Genomic DNA, 17,480 nt, shown 5'->3' on the forward strand with positions numbered 1-17,480 from the left:
GAAAGTAAATAATCTTTTTATCTTTTAATCCTAGCTTGCATATGCACAAAACTTCAAGTTAAAAAAAAGAATCATATAGGTAAACAAGGTCAAAAGTTTAAAATATATAATTTTCTGTATAGATAGATAAATATGTTTGGTTTTTTGTTAAAATGAAAAATATATATTTTATATTTATATTTTAGCACCTAAAACTAATTACATTACTCTCTCTATTTCACTTTATTTATCTTACTTTTTTTTTCTTTTTAAATGACGTATCAAATAAATTAAATCGAAAAAGTACACGATACTTATGACTAGCTCAACCAAGTCTAAATATGAGGAAAAACAAGGCAATAATAATTGATTTTTTTTAGGTATGGAAATTTTGACATGCCCCATGATTTATTATTCCCTTGCACTTGCAACACTACCAAACTTATCAATTATTTCTTTTCTTTTTTTCTTGATTGTACTTTTTTTAACTTGTAAAATACTTCTAATATTATTAAATATAGAAATTCTTTCGTTTTATTTTATGTGATAGTATATCTCATTTCTGTTTTCAACGAGTATAGCATGATGAGTCCAAATCATGACAGTTTGAGAAGAAAGGAAAATGTATTAATAAAAACAATCGAAAATCACATTTCATATTGAAGACCAAATACCTCATATCTATATCGTAGGTGTCAAAGAAGAAATATCCAATATGATAAACAAAATAAAAACATGTTGAATTATGATATGATGTCAACATATGATGTCTTTTCGGACGTGAATTCACATTAAATAGAGCAAATTTTTGAAACTTGTGACTTAAAATAAGTTGTAAAACTGTTCTTCGACTATAAATTTATAAATTTTATCTTATTAAGAGTTAAAGATGAAAATCTAGAAGTTAAAATTATTACTCAACATTTATATGTGTTTGGAACATGCTAGAAAGGTAAGAATATTACATGCAATTATATAAGAAAGAAAAATATTATATGCTTTAACTTGTGAATTAATAGGAAGGTCCAAAAATGTATTGTTTCCTCCTTTATTTCACATTACCAAGAAATGACAAATGCACAATGAAAACCAACAATAACAAACAACAACTACGCGTCAATCCCAAGGAAGTAGAGGTCGGTTATATGAATCTTCATTGTCCATGTTGCTTCGTTTAAGCCAAGAATAATGGTAATAAATGGAGGATGTTGTTAGAGGTCAGCTTATCGAGCTTCAAAAGGCGAAAACGTAATTCCATTTGCAGTGAAAGAATCAGGTCTGCTACTAGTAAACTCAGTTGGTATCACATCTAACAGAAATCCATGCTGTTTTGGCTGTGGTAGTGAACTCTCTCCATTTCAACATCAGAACCATGGCTGACATACTAGGACTGTCTTCTGGACTCTGCTGGACGCATGACATACTGACGTTAATGCACCTCAATATCTATAACATAGAGCTCGAGTCCTCAAATGAGGAATCAGCTGATTCGAGGGGTCTCCCTTCAACCCACGTTCTAACAGACTTGTTCTTCAGTTGGTAGGTGTAGTACACTTCTTTGTTGTTAGATATGAAGCTGTAGTTGAATACCGGATTCAACCTTAATTCAGGAGCACCACTAAACCCCTCTCCAGTCCACGGACCACCACGGAAGTACTTCCTGGAGCCCTATATTCATGGAGCTCTATCCCATACTTAGTTCTCCAGGGAAATGGTCATCTGAGTTCCTCCACGAAGAGAGCTGAAATTAAGACCGTTCATAAATCCCATCCAAGCTTCATTCCAGATAACAGTGCATCAGAAGGGTAATCAAAGCTCTGCCAAAGATAGACATCTGAGTTAGTGCCCGTCTTGTCTTCTAAGATAAGTTTTCCTGAATCTAAAAGCTGTAAAACAAGAGATTTAGCATCCTTGAATGAATTTGTTGACCAAATATCACCACTAGTCCTACTGGTGACCATGATATTACCTATGCTGTTTATTGTAAATACTCCGGTACAATCTTTAAGTGGGGTTTTCCTGTTTGCAACCCAAACAACAGTCCTAACACTAGGGATATTCTTATACCAAATGCCCGAGTACCGGTCTGTGGAACTGCCTGGACTAAAGAAACTTACCTCAAAAGTTCCCCCCCTTCAGAAACTAAGCTCTCACCATCACTTAGAGATTCAGATTGACGGATACTATAGTACACTACATGTGTTCTCCCCATTGAACAGAGTAAACAAGCATAATAGGGAATAAGACAGAGAGCATCCATAGGTTTATAACATTAGCTTACAAGAATAGTCGTTAACAATACATAAGAACTTCATATGATATACTAACAATTAGCAAAATATCATTATCAAGGTAACAATAGTATATAGTCTATAGTTCCCTAAGTTTGGTTAAAACTCCAGCTCAAAAGAAACACACAGATGGTAACACAGACATACTAAAACATACCCAATGAACTCGTCTTGAGAGAGGATAGAGTGTACGCAAACTTTACCCCTACACATTTGGAGGTAGAGAGGTTGTTTCCAACGGACTCTCGTCTCAAGTGTAGCAAATCAAAGTAGTTATGAAAAAAGAAAAACGACAGTGAAGAAAAACATAGCTAACAGTGCATTCAGAAAAGTAACAGTAACAACAACAAAAGTAACAAAGACATAAACAGCAAGAGAAGTAAACCAATCATTTGATAACTCAATAAGCAAACAACTAACAAGTGTCATCTGTATATATATCTTCAATGTGCAAGTATAACAAAAGCTAAAAAGTCACAATCTTTTATACTAGAGGAAGTACAAGGAAAATTACAATGAAAAGTTGAATTCTTGATGAAGAGCTTCATCTAACAAAAACTGAGATTGCTCCATCAACTCAGGACTTAATCTGAACATCAAAACACAAAATTCCATCTGATTCAAAGCTCCATCACCATCAAAATCCCCTTCTTCAACCATACCCTTAAGATCATCATCACTCAAATCTTGTAACCCTAACAAAGCTGAATTCTTCTTTAAACTCTCAAATGTGATAACCCCTTTATCCCTATCCATCAATAGCTGAAACCCTTTACACAGCTCACCAATTAAACCATCCCCACCAAGTTTTTCAGCCATAAGAGGCAAAAAATCATTAAAATTGGATTTTCTTGAAGTAGCCATTGAAGAAATAAAAGTTGGAATTGGTCAGAAAATTGATTGATGAAGAAAAGGGGTTGTGGAGAATTGTATATAAAGGAGAAATTTGGACGGTACAAAGGGGTTTCGAAGAAAACGCCATGGAAAATACAGCAAAGATACAGTCTTTAACGCGAAATTGCCTTTGCTTTGGCTTAAGCCTGACAGTATGTTTGAAGAAATTGCCTCCCAATTTCTAATGTTGGTCTTATCACACACTAGGGGTATATTTGTCATTTTAAAATTGTCCTTATAACGACGTCATTTATTTAGATTTTTTTTTTAAAAACCTATAATATAACATAACTTAAAAGATCGGTTACACAAAAAGGAATATAAATGTTGAAATTTGAAACGGTGTGATAAAGAATATAGCAGCTAGCGTTGATAGTCAGAATCGGAGCCAGGAAAGGGGGTTCCAACTTTCAACCCACAACTCTAGCGTGAATAAGATTATGGGGTTATTTCATTAGCAGTGAATTACGTATATATTCATTTAATTTTTTTAATACAAATATATAATCTACGAAAAAGCTTCTAGATATGTCTAAACTACACCTAACTTCGTCTCTATTTTGAATATTTTTTAGCGACTAAATAGAAATTATCAAAATATAATGCGATGTCTAAAAGAGAATTTTGTATGTCTTCAATATACATGTTTACATTTAAAACTAAAATCTAGCAATGAAAAGTCAATATTTTGAAAGGCCAAATATTTTTATATATATTTTTTTTAGTTTCATATCGGATATTAGTTATTTGTCAGATGCATTTTAATTATTAATTATTCTTTACTACTATTGAATAAAAGTGATATTTCAATTAAGAAAAAAGGAATAAGTGATTGTTGATATATGTTTTGAGTATAGTTGATGATAGTTGAGATAGAGAATTCGTACACTTATGTTAACGTTTGAAGCTCAAAAAATCGAGATATTTTAGGTATATTTTACACCATTAACCTTTGTTGAAGAGTATTGACAAAAGTTAGAATCAAAAGTCAGCATCTTTGAAACTCTTTGTGGAAAAGAGTACAATAGCGTCGACGGCACAAAATTCTATCTGATTGAAAATTTTGACTTTTATAATCCATTACGAATGTTATTGTAATTATACGACTTTTTTCTAGGAGATTATTACGAAAAGATACATATAAATAAATGTAAATAAAACATGAAATCTTTGTGGAGTAATTTCTTTTTGGTTCAAATGATAAGTGGTCATACGAGATCATTTAAACATTTCTCGATGAAGAAAATAAAATTTAAGTGAAAAAACGATACTAGAAATGACCTATTGTTCAAAGTCGATGAGGAAAATGACTTTCACCCAACTATAACAACAATTGACAATGCACAATGAAAACCAAGAACAATAGTGGTAGATAAATGGAAGATTGTATTTAGAATTCGAATACACTTAGGATCGACTATCTGAATCCTTACTGCTTCATTTAAGCTCAACTCATGTCATCATCGTTATCAAATAAAGTAAAAGCGAGGGGGAAAAAACAAGTTTTAATAACGTTAGACGTTCTCCAACGAGCCCCGAACGAGGACAATGTGATTTCATTTGCAGTGCAAGAGTCAGTATCAGACCTGATAGAAGTAACTTCAGAAAACCAGGTTGTCTTGGCTGTGGTAGTATACTCTCTCCATTCAACATCAGAACCACGACCGACATATTTGGTCTGTCTTCTGGAATCTGCTGGACACATAACAGACTAACATGAATGCACCGCGATATTTCAAACATAAGATCGTGTGTGTCCTCTAACGAGGAATCAACTAACGCGAGGGGTGTCCCTTGCATCCACATTCTCCGTGCCTGAAAAGAAAGCATATTTTGTTACAAAAACAAACGTTCAAACTTGGCTTCAACTGGCGACTAAGCCTTCCAACTTTGTGTATGCACATCTAGACGTTTCAACTCGTGTCCATTGTGTCAGCAACATCAGGTATCCAAGAGACATAGTGAGGACGCGTTGAAGCGTTTAAGTAATTAGTTCAGACCAAATTAAGGGTGTCTAGATGTATACTCTCAAAGTTGGAGTACTTGTTCCCACTTATGAATTATTCAAACAACAAAGAAACTGCAACTTCTTCAAATCTTACATATTCTATAAGACCGTGATGATGATGTGGATGACGGAAGCATCTATTCCTCTTTCCGATTAGATTTCCAACAATAGCAAACCGAAACTGAAGACATCAGATCTTACTGAAAATAGACCATATAGCGCATATTCTGGAGCCATATAGCCACTGCAAATGATAAGCTAATAAAATTACATGACAGATATGGATGTGTCATGGATGTAATTTATGGCACTGTTTAAACTTACAAAGTTCGACAGCCCTGTCTGTGTTGTCTCCACACTGATCTCCTTGAAAGGTTCTTCCCAAACCAAAGTCGGAAATCTTTAGGTTCAGCTCAGCATCAAGCAACACATTACTTGCTTTCAGAACTATGTGCATAATTCGCAATCTCGAATCCTGATGAAGGTAGAGACGCCCACGTGCAATTCCATCGATGATCTGGAAGAACTTTGACCAGCCCAATTGTTTACGCCTTGTTCGCTCTAGCAGTTTAGAGTTAAGTTAGTCCAGTTCTCTAACTAAAACTTTCATTCAGGGCTAACAGGATAGCTATAGGAACTCTTCTCTAAAGATACAAACCAAAAACAAAAGAATCCAAGCTCCTATTAGCCATGTATTCGTAGATCAACATCTTCTCTTCATCATCAATACAACTTCCAACGAGCTTTACGAGATTTCGATGCTGAAGTTTTGCTATCAGCTTCACTTCATTTTTTGAATTCATTCAATCCTTGTCCAGAACTCTTGGAAAGCCTCTTCACAGCGATTTCCTGTCCATCTACTAGTATTCCCTCGGCAACGTCCAAAATAAGAATATATTAAGTTCTTGAGAATTCTTTGTTCCCTTGGAGAACACAAAATAAATGTCCTATAAGAAAGTCAAATGCGCCAAATATGTTGGAAAAGTGAGGACTGACTACCCAATTTAAGTTTCGACTAGAAAAAACCCGACGAATTTCTCAATCCAATGTCTCACACATACAGACTCCCAGCCCTTCTTCTACAAGATAAAAAGAAGGCAGACAGGAAGAGCGAGAGAACAAGAAACACTGCATCTAAGCAAACCTCCAAACCAGAAGTTCAGGCCGTAATGCTGCCAACCAGAATACTCAAATTTGGAAGTTTACCTTGTAAACAGGTCCAAATCCTCCTTCACCAAGTTTGTTGTTTAATGAAAAGTTATCAGTAGGGAAAAAGACTTTATCAAAACACGCACCTTGTTTTGAAGCTTCGATTCGTATATACAGGTCCTGGCCTCCATTTGGAACCTGCCGAATATCTAGCAGATCGTGGAACCACAGGACACATCTACTTCCTTGTCCTCTAACATCTGAGTTTGAGTAAGCCATACACGAACAATTTTTGAAGCATGCTTCCCTGCACTCTTGAAGATTCATAGTACCAGTTACCCAAGATTGGTGGTATTTGGCAGTTTCAGCTCAGAGAATTTGAAAAAAACTTCCTTACTCTGACAGCTAAATGGCTTGCTAAGAATGCATTCCTCCGACCAGTCCATCAAGTTCCAGCTATCTGGTGATTTTGTTTCAAAACCTTCCAAACATTGACAAACAGGTGAGTCACTGATTACACAAACTCCATTCGCACCACAAAGGTCATAAATGTCGCAATAATCACATGGCACTGATGCATAGAGCTTCCAGGCTTGATCAGCTTCCACCCACACATACTGCTGTCGAGAAGAGCTTATATCATTCAAAACCAACCTTGAAATGACAGACTTGTTTTTCAGCTGGTAGGTGTAGTACATTTCATCTTTGTTAGATATAAAGCTGTAATTGAATACCGGATCCACCCTCAATTCAGGAGCACCACTAAATCGTTCTCCATTCCATGGACCACTGCGGATGTACTTCTTGGTGGCCTTCCATATAACTGCCTGGAGAAATTCATGAAGCTCTATCCCATTACGTAATTCTCCAGGGGAGGGATCATCAGAGTTCCTCCACAAAGAGAGTTGTCGATTAAGACCCGTTCGTAAATCCCATCCAAGCTTCATTCCAGGTAACAGTGTATCAGAAGGGTAATCAAAGCTCTTCCACAGATAGAAATCTGAGTTAGTGCCCTTCTCATCTCTTAGGATAAGATTCCCTGAATCTAAAAGCTGTAAAACAGGAGATTTAGCATCCTTGAATGAATTTGTTGACCAAATATCACCACTAGTCCTACTGGTAACCACGATACTGCCTGTGCTGTTTATCGTGAATACTCCGGTACGATCTTTAATGGGGTTTTCCTGTTTGCCACCCAAACAACAGTTATGATGGGAATATTCTTATACCAAATGCCCAAGTACCGGTGTGTTGAACTGCCTGGACTAAAGAAACCAAGTTCAAAAGTTCCCTCTTCAGAAGCTAAGCTCTCGCCATCAATTAGAGTTTGAGATCGACTGATGCAATGGGACACTGCACATATTCTCCCCAGTAAACAGTATAAACAAGCACAACAGGAAATAAGCCAAAGAACTTCCATGGGTTTATAACGTCAGCTTACAAGAATAGCAGTTTGAAATTGGATCATAATCTTTATAAGATTCTGCATATAGCAAGTTAAAAGAGTTTTTATGTAATCACAATACACAGATTCAAATAAGTCTAATAGTAACAGAATTGTTAATGATTACTCAATGAAAGTAAGTGAACCATTCTTGTAAATAAAACTATTTGAAGGCTGAGCAAACTTTTAGGACATTTCAGTGCATAACTAATAAGATATTCATCATAAAATGTGTCGGCATGCTCTTACCTCGGTGAGATAATACCACAAGATTTTGTTGTCACTTGTGTAGAACTGTACCAAATTGAAGTGTAAAACTGACAGCTATCATTTTATTCAACAACAGTGATATTCTTGACCGGCATGTCTACTAGTTCGTCACTGCAACAACTAGCCATTGACTTGGTCTTTAACTTCCACGGATAGTGACTAGTGACATATTGACTCATTGACTCGAAAGTCTAAACTCATTCCAATTATACCAATATTCCACACGCTGAGAAATAAATGTCTCTGAATTGCAATACTTGTGATTTCTCATAAGAAAGAAGAATAGCTCTACTGCACATATTTTCCCCAGTAAACAGAGTAAACTAGCTCAATAGGAATATACTGAAGGACTCCCATGGGTTTATAGAGTGTTCCCAATCACAATACATAGACTCAAATAAGTCTAATAGTAACAGAATTGTTAATGATTTACTCAATGAAAGTAAGTGATGCATTCTTGTTAGTAAGACTATTGAAGGCTGAGCAAAACTTGTAGGACATTTCAGTGTATAACTATAAGAATTTATTATAAAATGTGCGGTTCTGCTCTTATCTCGGTGAGATAATAGCCACAAGATTTTGCAGTCACTTAGAGTAGAACTTTATCAGACTGAAGTGTAAAAGTGACAGCTATCATTTTATTAAACCAGCAGTGTTATTCTTGATTGGCATGTCTATCAGTTCATCAATGCAACAACTATGAAATGCCACTTACTTGGTCTTTATTGTAAGCTTGTTCTTTGCTTCTGCGGATAGTGACTAGTGAGATATTGACTCATTGACTCTCAACTCATTCTAATTACATATACCAATATTCCACACGCTGAGAAATAAATGTCATTGACTTGCAATACTAGTGATTTTTCATAAGAAGCATCGTAACTAGAAAGAAAGAGAAAGATTTTGCATACAACAACTACGCTTCAATCCTAAACAAGTGGTCAGCTATATGAATCCCCCATTCTTCATTAAAGCTCATTTTCATATCCTCATTGTGTTCATTACCGGAAAGTTCTAAGAAAAGTTCCAGCTTAGAATTTATGGAAAATTGAGCTTCGGATATTGAATGTTTATATTATAAGGAAACAAGTAACAAGACTCATTGGCGGAGACAGTAGAGAGAACTAATGAAATAAGTTGTTTCTCCATAGACACAAATTTCTGTATATCCCTATCCATCAATAACAGAAACCCTTTACAAAGCTCGCCTATCAAACCAACCCCACATAATTTCTCAGATAAAATAGGTAACAAACACTCATCAGTAGAGACAGTTGAGAGAACTGATTAAACCTGTGTTTCTCCATTTGTACAACTTTCTGTATATATTTTTGCAATGTATTATATGTTTACATAGAGAAAAGTATAAAACCAAAGATACAACGAAAAGTTGAATTCTTGGTGATGAGATTCTTTCTAACAAAAACTGGACTACGAAATATGATGACCCCTTTATCCCAATCCATCAATAACCGAAAACCCTTCACACAGTTCGCCAATCGAACCACCATCCCCGCCTAGTTTTTCTCATCCATAATACGCAACAAATAGTGGAACATGATTACAATAATTAGGAAAACTGAAAAAGTACTGTGAAGAGAACTGATTAAAACAAGCTGTTTCTCCATTAATTCAACTTTCTGTATATGTTTTTGCAATGTATTACATGTCTACGTTAAAGTTAAAGTATAAAACACAATATAAAGTCACAATCTTTATATTTAGAATGAAAAGTCAGAATCAACAAACTCTTGCTGCAGAGCTTCTTCTAACAAAAACTGAGATTGTTCCATCAACTCAGGACTCAATCTGAACATCAAAACACAAAACTCCATCTGATTAAGAGCTCCATCACCATCAAAATCCCCTTCTTTAACCATACCCTTAAGATCATCATCACTCAAATCTTGCAACCCTAACAAAGCTGAATTCTTCTTTAAACTCTCAAATGTGATGGCCCCTTTATCCCTATCCATTAATAGCTGAAACCCTTTACATAACTCACCTATTAAACCATCCCCACCAAGTTTTTCAGCCATAAGAGGCAAACAATCATTGAAATTAGATTTTCTTGAAGTAGAATTAGCCATTGAAGAAAGTGAAAAAATTGGAGATAAAAATGAAGAATTGATCTTGTTTGAGGAAAAGGGTGTGTGGAGAATAATATATAGGAGAGATTTGGATGGTGTAGAGGGGCTTCTAGGAAGGGGAAAAGCCATGGGAATACAACTAAGAAACAGTGAGCTTAACGCGAAGTTGCTTTTTTGATCTGAAAGAAATTGCCACCCAATTTCGATAGTTTGTTCCTTTCCTACCTATTAGGGGTATTTTCGTCCTTTTGAAAAAAATTATTTTTTATTCTTATTTTCATATATAATCATTCGATATTCGAAATTCACTTGATGACTTATTCAGAAAAGAGGGGCTAATTAGCCCTTTTGAGGTCGTCGAAAATAGTTTATTAGATTAGATTCATTTGTAAGAGATGCTAATTAATCCGTTAATTTATGGAAAATTATCTAAATAAACAACTTATTTTACAATATTGTTTGAAATTTCCTACCATTTGACAAAACTATAAAAAAAATCTTCATTCTCTCGTGTTCTCGAATAGATCACTTTACGCGATATATCGGGCGAGATATACGTGATGTATCGGAGTGATGTATTAGTCGGATACATCTCTTCACGTGATGTATTGGAATATACACTATGTTTCGAGACATTGAGTGATGTATCTGACCACAAAATATGCTAAGCAAGAATATTTAAAATGTGGTTGAAGATTTTCGATAATTAATTATACGAGTCGTGATGTGTTTATATCCATTTTTGTTATAAAAAAACCCACAAATCTTCTAAACTATTAGTTTCTTTCTCAATCAATAACACATGTTAAGAATCACGAATTGTTATATTTTTATATCTAAACTATCAAGTATATAAATTTTTTATCTGAATTATCATCAAATATTTATTAAATTTTGCAATTCAAACATTCGATTTAATTAGTATTTTTGAATTAGATTATTATATAATATGGGAAATCTTTTACTTTGTTGAATCAACTTTTTTCCACACACACACACACACATATATATATATATATATATATATATATATAAAGCACATATTAATTCCAAATTTACTGACCAAATCAAAGTCAAGGTAATTTGGTGGATAATTTTCAACAAATATCTTCTTTCACTATTAATTATTTAATTTAATTCCCCGTAATCACATTCGTCATGTTTTTTTCAATTAAAAAAAGAAGAAAATTATCATATTTTTATTTATATAATATTTGTCATTTGTGTAAAATAGTTAAAAAGGTACTCCATTGATATTAATTAATTTTCACGTTGCTATCATGAGTGGAATATGTATTAATTTATATAGTAAACAAATAATCCTTTTTGGTGCAATTAGTGCTAATTCAACGTATGAATAAATATGATTTTGACAAAGTGTAACTTTAGTCATTTGCATTTATTTCTTATTAAAAAAAATATGAATGAATTAATAAAATTTTATAAATATAAAGTCATGACTCAAATAGTAATCATTTTCTTGTTCTTTTAACTTAATTAGTCTTAATCATATTTAATTATCAATTGGACCCACAATTAGACAAAATCCTTCTTACCCCCACCCCCTTACTCTCCAAATTATGAAAATAAAATTATTTTTAATATAAAAAACTTAATTTCAAAAGTGAAATCTCTCTAAATAAATCAATCTGAAAAGCTAATAGTAGATATCGAATAAAAATAAAAGGTTGTTCATGCAATCTTTGAGTCAAGAGAATTTCGAAAATATAGTGTTATTTTCACTCAGATTTGCAGATAATGATGAGATTTTGCTTAATTACGAAAGATATATAATATGTTCTTCTAGCATCTATGTATTTTTAATTTTGAGTGTAAATAAATAAACACTTAACTTGTATAAAATTGAATAAATCGATAGATTCATCGTATGTGACATCCTACATGAAAATTTCATCTTCTATGTAAGTGTGGCTACGTGTATAATGTCATATACGATATGTGAGACTACTTATTCAAATTTTGTACATATTTAAAAAGTCCACTTGTGTACACTCAAAGTTAGAAAACATACATGTCAACATAATCTAAGTTAAACAATATATTTATATATTACGTCATCACGAAAATAGTATTTTTATTTTAAAAGATAGGAAAACATATCGTAATCCATGTGCATGTACACTATCAATATAATAAAATACACTTATTCACACATAATAATAGTGGAATAGATTGTATTAATTTCCGTCCTAGACGAAATGGGGATTAAGAATTTGAAGATTCTAAATTTAGCATGAAAAAAAAATTATATTTTCACGATCTCTTCCTTACCACTAAACTATCAATCAATCTTATTAAGAGTTCACCAGTTAACATATATATAAAATCTACGAAAAAATCAGTAAGCTCATCCAAAACTCATAAACCCCACCTAGCTCCGTCTCGTACCAGGTGTGAACTACTTGTCAATTGGTCCAACAAGAAGACCAAAAATAGTATTACCACGACAAACACCTCTTTAATACAAACAAAATTTTTCATATTTTGAAATCTTTGATCAAAAAATATGAACAAAATTTTGTTGTTTCTCTTTACAATTTTACCCTTGTTCCAAAAAGTTGAGTCTCAAAGTGATACCTTAACAACTTCACAAATTCTCAAAGATGGTGAAACAATAATTTCATCAGATGGAACCTTTGAATTGGGTTTTTTCTCTGCAGGCAAAAATAGTTCATCAAGAAATCGTTATATTGGCATTTGGTACAAAAAGATTTCAGCTTTAACACCAATTTGGGTTGCAAATAGACAAATTCCAGTGAAGGGTATTTCTGGAATCTTGAAAATTGTTGAACCAGGTTATCTTGTTTTGATTAATAATGTTACTAATGACACTATTTGGAGTACTAATTTTTCATCAATTAGTGTGAAAAATCCAGTTGCTAAGTTGTTGGATACAGGGAATTTTGTGATTAAAGATGCAAATGATGATTTGTTGTTGTGGCAGAGTTTTGATTATCCTAGTGATACTTTGTTAGCAAGTATGAAACTTGGAAGAGATTTAGTGACTGGGTTGGAAAGGTAAGTTCTTGATTTTGTGTGATCGTTGTCTCGTTTAAAAGATTAAGTTGTTAGAGCGAGTACGGTTTGTGTTAGTGTTTTTTCTTTTTTCTTTTGTCTTTTGAGTTTGTAATGGCACAACTGTCAAGGTATTGTCTAGGGGCGGAGTTATGACATGGCAAAGTTGGTCACATGAACAACCTTCGTTGAATTTTTTTTTACTAAATATCAATTTCTTTTTTAAATATATAGTAACCGATGAACAACCTTGATACAATAAGGGTTGAAATTTCAGCGGTTAAGGCTGTGCAAAATACCTCTGCGTTTTAGGTTCGAGCCTAACTGTGGGGATTCTCTAGGCCACCTTTATGGTTGGGTGACCGGCTTGAAAAGGTAAGTTTTTGAATTGTGTGATATGTCTCGTCTAAAAGATTAAGTTGATAGAGTGAGTACCCTTTGTGTAAGTTTTTTTTTTTTTTGGGGGGGGATAATGGGTGGTGTTTTAGTTTGTAATGGCACAACTGTCAAGGTATTGTCTTTTTTGGCCCGACTCGCTAGTCCACCTTATGGTTGGGTGACCGGCTTGCAAAGATAAGATTTTGGATTGTGTGAACTGTCTCGTATAAAAGATTTTAAGTTGTTAGAGCGAGTATGCTTTGTGCAAGTATTTTTTCCTTTTTGGTCTTTGAGTTTGTAATGGCACTACTGTCAAGGTATTGTCTGCTTTGGCCCGACCTTCTAGGACACCTTATGGTTGGGTGACCAGCTTGGAAAGGTAAGTTTTTGAATTGTGTGGACTGTCTCGTTTAAAAGACGAAGAATTAAGTTGTTTAGTGTGAGCACTGTTTTATTTACTTAATTATATTTTCAACATGTCTGAGAGGTTGTAATGGTTAAGATATAAGTGTCAATGGATTATCCGCTTTGGCCAGGCTCCTCTCGAGGTCAACTGTCAGTGGTTTGTGGACTGTTACATGAGACTTGAGTCCATGGCAGCTGACCGCCTTGATAACGTTGAGTTTGTGATCATTTTACATCTAATAATGTTGAGCTGTTAGAGAGTTCACACTTTTATTTTACTTTGTTTAATTATGTCTGCAACAGGTATCTTCGGTCATGGAAAAGTGACGATGATCCTGCTCCCGGGGATTATACATATCATTGTGATCCTACAGGTTATCCACAGGACCTTATGAGAAGAGGTCCTAATGTAGTTTATAGAGCCGGGCCATGGAATGGTCTTAGATGGAGTGGAGCACCAAACATGGTGAACAACTCGGTCACCTCTTTTGGGCTAGTCATGAACGATCAAGAAATTTACTACAAATACGAACTAGTAAATAAATCCTTGCTTACTACTTTAGTGCTAACGCCTAATGGTAATGCGATGCGTATGATTTGGATAGAAAAGAGAGAGGGTTGGGTTAATTACCATTCCGCGGATGCAGATCACTGTGACACTTACAAATTATGTGGTGCATATGGCACTTGCACAATGTTTAGCGATCCTGTGTGTCGTTGTTTGGATAAATTCGTTCCTAAACATCCGGATGATTGGAACAGGGCTGACTGGTCAAGTGGTTGTGTTCGAAATCATCCATTGAATTGTTCAGAAGATGGATTTATAAAGTATACTGGTGTCAAATTGCCAGATACTCGGTACTCTTGGTTTAACGAGACTATGACACTCGACGAATGCAAGTTAGTTTGCTTGAGAAATTGTTCGTGTATGGGATATACTAGTCTGGACATCAGAAACGGAGGAAGTGGATGCTTGCTATGGATTGGGGAGCTCGTTGACCTCAGGCAGCTATCGGAATCAGGACAGGATATCTATATTAGGATGGCTGCTTCCGAGATAAGTAAGTAAGACGTTGATACAATTGGATTGATTGATCGATGTTTGTGTTTTAAAGCTATCGTAACAGGTACTGAATACGTATCTAATCTTTTCGGATGGGAACTTTTGCAGGTCCTATCGATGGATCAAGTCGAAAGAAAAGTATTATACTTGCAATTGCTTTGCCATTATCGATTGCAGCGATTCTGTTAATGGTTGGAGTCTGCCTGATTCTTCGTAGACAGAAAAAGAGGGCGGAAACAATGCTCATAGAAAAAAGTAAGCTATAACATAACAAATTTGAAGTAGATAATGTCATTTCTCGCTATGATTTGCTCTTCTTTTCAGCTTCGCTGTCTGAAATGGCCGACTTGTATGAAAAATGTTGTAGGGAAATTGGACGACAGCAATAACAAAGATAAAAACAATCAAATTCGCCGTGAAGCTTTGGAGCTACCACTCGTTGATTTGTCCACAATAATGAAGGCTACCAATAACTTTTCACTTGAGAACAAGATTGGAGCAGGCGGCTTTGGGAAAGTTTTCAAGGTAAGAATTTCCACAAAGAAGCAAATTTTATTTACGTAATAACACTCGTTATCTCAATTTTTGGGTCGAACTAGCTAATCCATTGACTTCATGGGAGAAAATTGAATCGATTCAATTAAGGAATCATGAATAGTCATTGGTTGGTCTAAGCAATGTCACTTGATCATTATCGAACGTGCTCTATATTGAGAATGCATAGAGGATATCGAACATATGAAAATCCATGACACTTCTTTTATCATTACGGATATCAATATGTATGCCAGTGCCATAATAGATCGATTAAGAAGTCGTGAGTCTAATTTATGTCGATTGGTGAACAAGATGTTACGAAAACATAGATTGACAAGTAATGAATAGAACACAAGTGATACACTTTGATATGATTAAAGTATTTTCCATTTCTGTCTTGGAACTTCAAACGGTAAGTGCACGTTTTCAGGGAGTGCTAGAAGAAGGACAGGAAGTAGCTGTCAAGCGGCTCTCTGAAACGTCCAGACAAGGAAACGATGAGTTCAAGAATGAAGTCAGCTGCATCGCGGAACTTCAGCATCGAAATCTTGTGAAGCTTCTTGGATGCTGCATCGAAGAAGAAGAGAAGATACTGGTGTACGAATACATGCCCAACAAAAGCCTGGATTTATTCATCTTCGGTTAGTTTCACACATGAAATGCAAACCGTTTCATTCAATGCATCAACTAGTTTTCATATCCGAGACTGAGACCTCTTATTTATACACTAACGGTGTAAATCTTCTGGCAGATCAAAGAAGGAGCACATTACTTGATTGGCCTAAGCGTTTCAACATCATCAACGGGATTGCTCGAGGACTTATGTACCTTCATCAAGATTCTAGGCTAAGAATCATCCACAGAGACCTTAAAGCTAGTAATGTCCTGCTTGATTTTGAAATGAACCCGAAGATATCAGATTTCGGGATGGCCAGAAGTTTTGGAGGGAACGAGACGGGAGACAATACAAATCGAGTGGTTGGAACATAGTAAGAATGTCAAAATTTTGGGTCATTACATGATATTTTTGTTGTCTAGATTATGTAATCATATGAATAATTTTATGCAGCGGTTACATGTCCCCGGAGTATGCAGTCGATGGGATTTTCTCAGTAAAATCAGACGTCTTTAGCTTTGGCGTATTGATACTAGAAATTGTAAGCGGAAAGAAGAACAGAAGATTCATTCATCCAGACCACAATCTCAACCTCATTGGACATGTAAGTACCATAGTTCATTCTCGACATCATTTGACTCGTAGCCAAGAAAGTATGCATGAATCAATGATATTTTCTTGACTGAGGTTGAATGCAAGCATTTGATCTTCGAGTAATACACTAGCTAGCCCTCGTATGTATCAAACACAATGTAACGATAAGTGTATACAATATAGTTCTAAAACTACAATTTGCACGTGCCACATAAAGGATGTTAAATTTTCAGGCATGGATGCTACATAGGGAAGGAAGATCATCGGAGATAATCGATCCTAACCTGGTTGAATCATGTCATACATCAGAATTGCAACGATCGATACACGTGGGATTGTTATGTGTTCAACAAAGTCCAGAGGACAGGCCAAACATGTCTTCTGTAGTTTTGATGTTGACAAATGAAGGCATTTTACCACAACCAAAACCACCAGGTTTTTTCACAGAAAGGAACATAGATGATGCCACTGGATATTCTTGGAGTGACCAAACACCTTGTTCTGTCAACGATGTAACCGTCACTTTGTTGGACGCTCGATAGCACGTACAAAGAATTTTGTGCAAGCAGTATCGACCTATTGTCACAGTTTTACTTCCTTGTGAAATGCTCATAGCTTTTACTTTACACGATATAGACAATAGCGTACATAGGATTTTGTGCAAGTAATACTGACCTATTTGTCACAGTTTTACTTCCTTATAAATTGCTCATAACTTTTACTTTA

The 17,480-nt window shown here is 34.9% G+C and overlaps 3 protein-coding genes and 1 pseudogene across 6 annotated transcripts; 1 reads left to right on the forward strand and 3 right to left on the reverse strand.

Moving 5' to 3' along the window:
* Positions 1-950: 950 nt before the first annotated feature.
* LOC101251823 (calcium-binding protein KRP1) lies at positions 951-3,267 on the reverse strand. The gene is made up of 2 exons (XM_004248335.5): positions 2,785-3,267; positions 951-1,796 (listed from the first exon to the last, which is right to left on the reverse strand). The coding sequence occupies exons 1-2, from the start codon at positions 3,132-3,134 to the stop codon at positions 1,757-1,759; spliced, it is 390 nt and encodes a 129-aa protein (XP_004248383.1). The 5' UTR covers positions 3,135-3,267; the 3' UTR covers positions 951-1,756.
* Positions 3,268-4,530: 1,263 nt separating this feature from the next.
* On the reverse strand, positions 4,531-7,774 carry LOC104649504 (G-type lectin S-receptor-like serine/threonine-protein kinase At4g27290; annotated as a pseudogene).
* A 1,867-nt stretch (positions 7,775-9,641) lies between these two features.
* Positions 9,642-10,254, reverse strand: LOC101248520 (calcium-binding protein PBP1). The gene has a single exon (XM_004248237.5). It carries the CDS (start codon positions 10,252-10,254, stop codon positions 9,757-9,759), a length of 498 nt encoding a protein of 165 aa, XP_004248285.1. The 3' UTR covers positions 9,642-9,756.
* Positions 10,255-12,307: 2,053 nt separating this feature from the next.
* On the forward strand, positions 12,308-17,480 carry LOC109121373 (G-type lectin S-receptor-like serine/threonine-protein kinase At4g27290). 4 transcript variants are annotated; one of them, XM_026033152.2, is made up of 9 exons: positions 12,806-12,941; positions 13,091-13,164; positions 14,248-15,005; positions 15,116-15,262; positions 15,375-15,532; positions 15,975-16,185; positions 16,296-16,533; positions 16,614-16,764; positions 16,988-17,480. In XM_026033152.2, the coding sequence occupies exons 2-9, from the start codon at positions 13,127-13,129 to the stop codon at positions 17,294-17,296; spliced, it is 2,010 nt and encodes a 669-aa protein (XP_025888937.1). In that variant the 5' UTR covers positions 12,806-12,941; positions 13,091-13,126; the 3' UTR covers positions 17,297-17,480. The 4 variants fall into 4 exon arrangements, with proteins under 4 accessions (XP_019071693.1, XP_025888937.1, XP_069145800.1 ...); XM_019216148.3 differs by having other exon boundaries at positions 12,308-13,164; XM_069289699.1 differs by lacking the exons at positions 12,806-12,941; positions 13,091-13,164 and adding an exon at positions 13,427-13,536.

Source organism: Solanum lycopersicum, chromosome 10 (genome assembly GCF_036512215.1).
Source record: "Solanum lycopersicum chromosome 10, SLM_r2.1".
In the NCBI taxonomy this organism is placed as follows: domain Eukaryota; kingdom Viridiplantae; phylum Streptophyta; class Magnoliopsida; order Solanales; family Solanaceae; genus Solanum; species Solanum lycopersicum.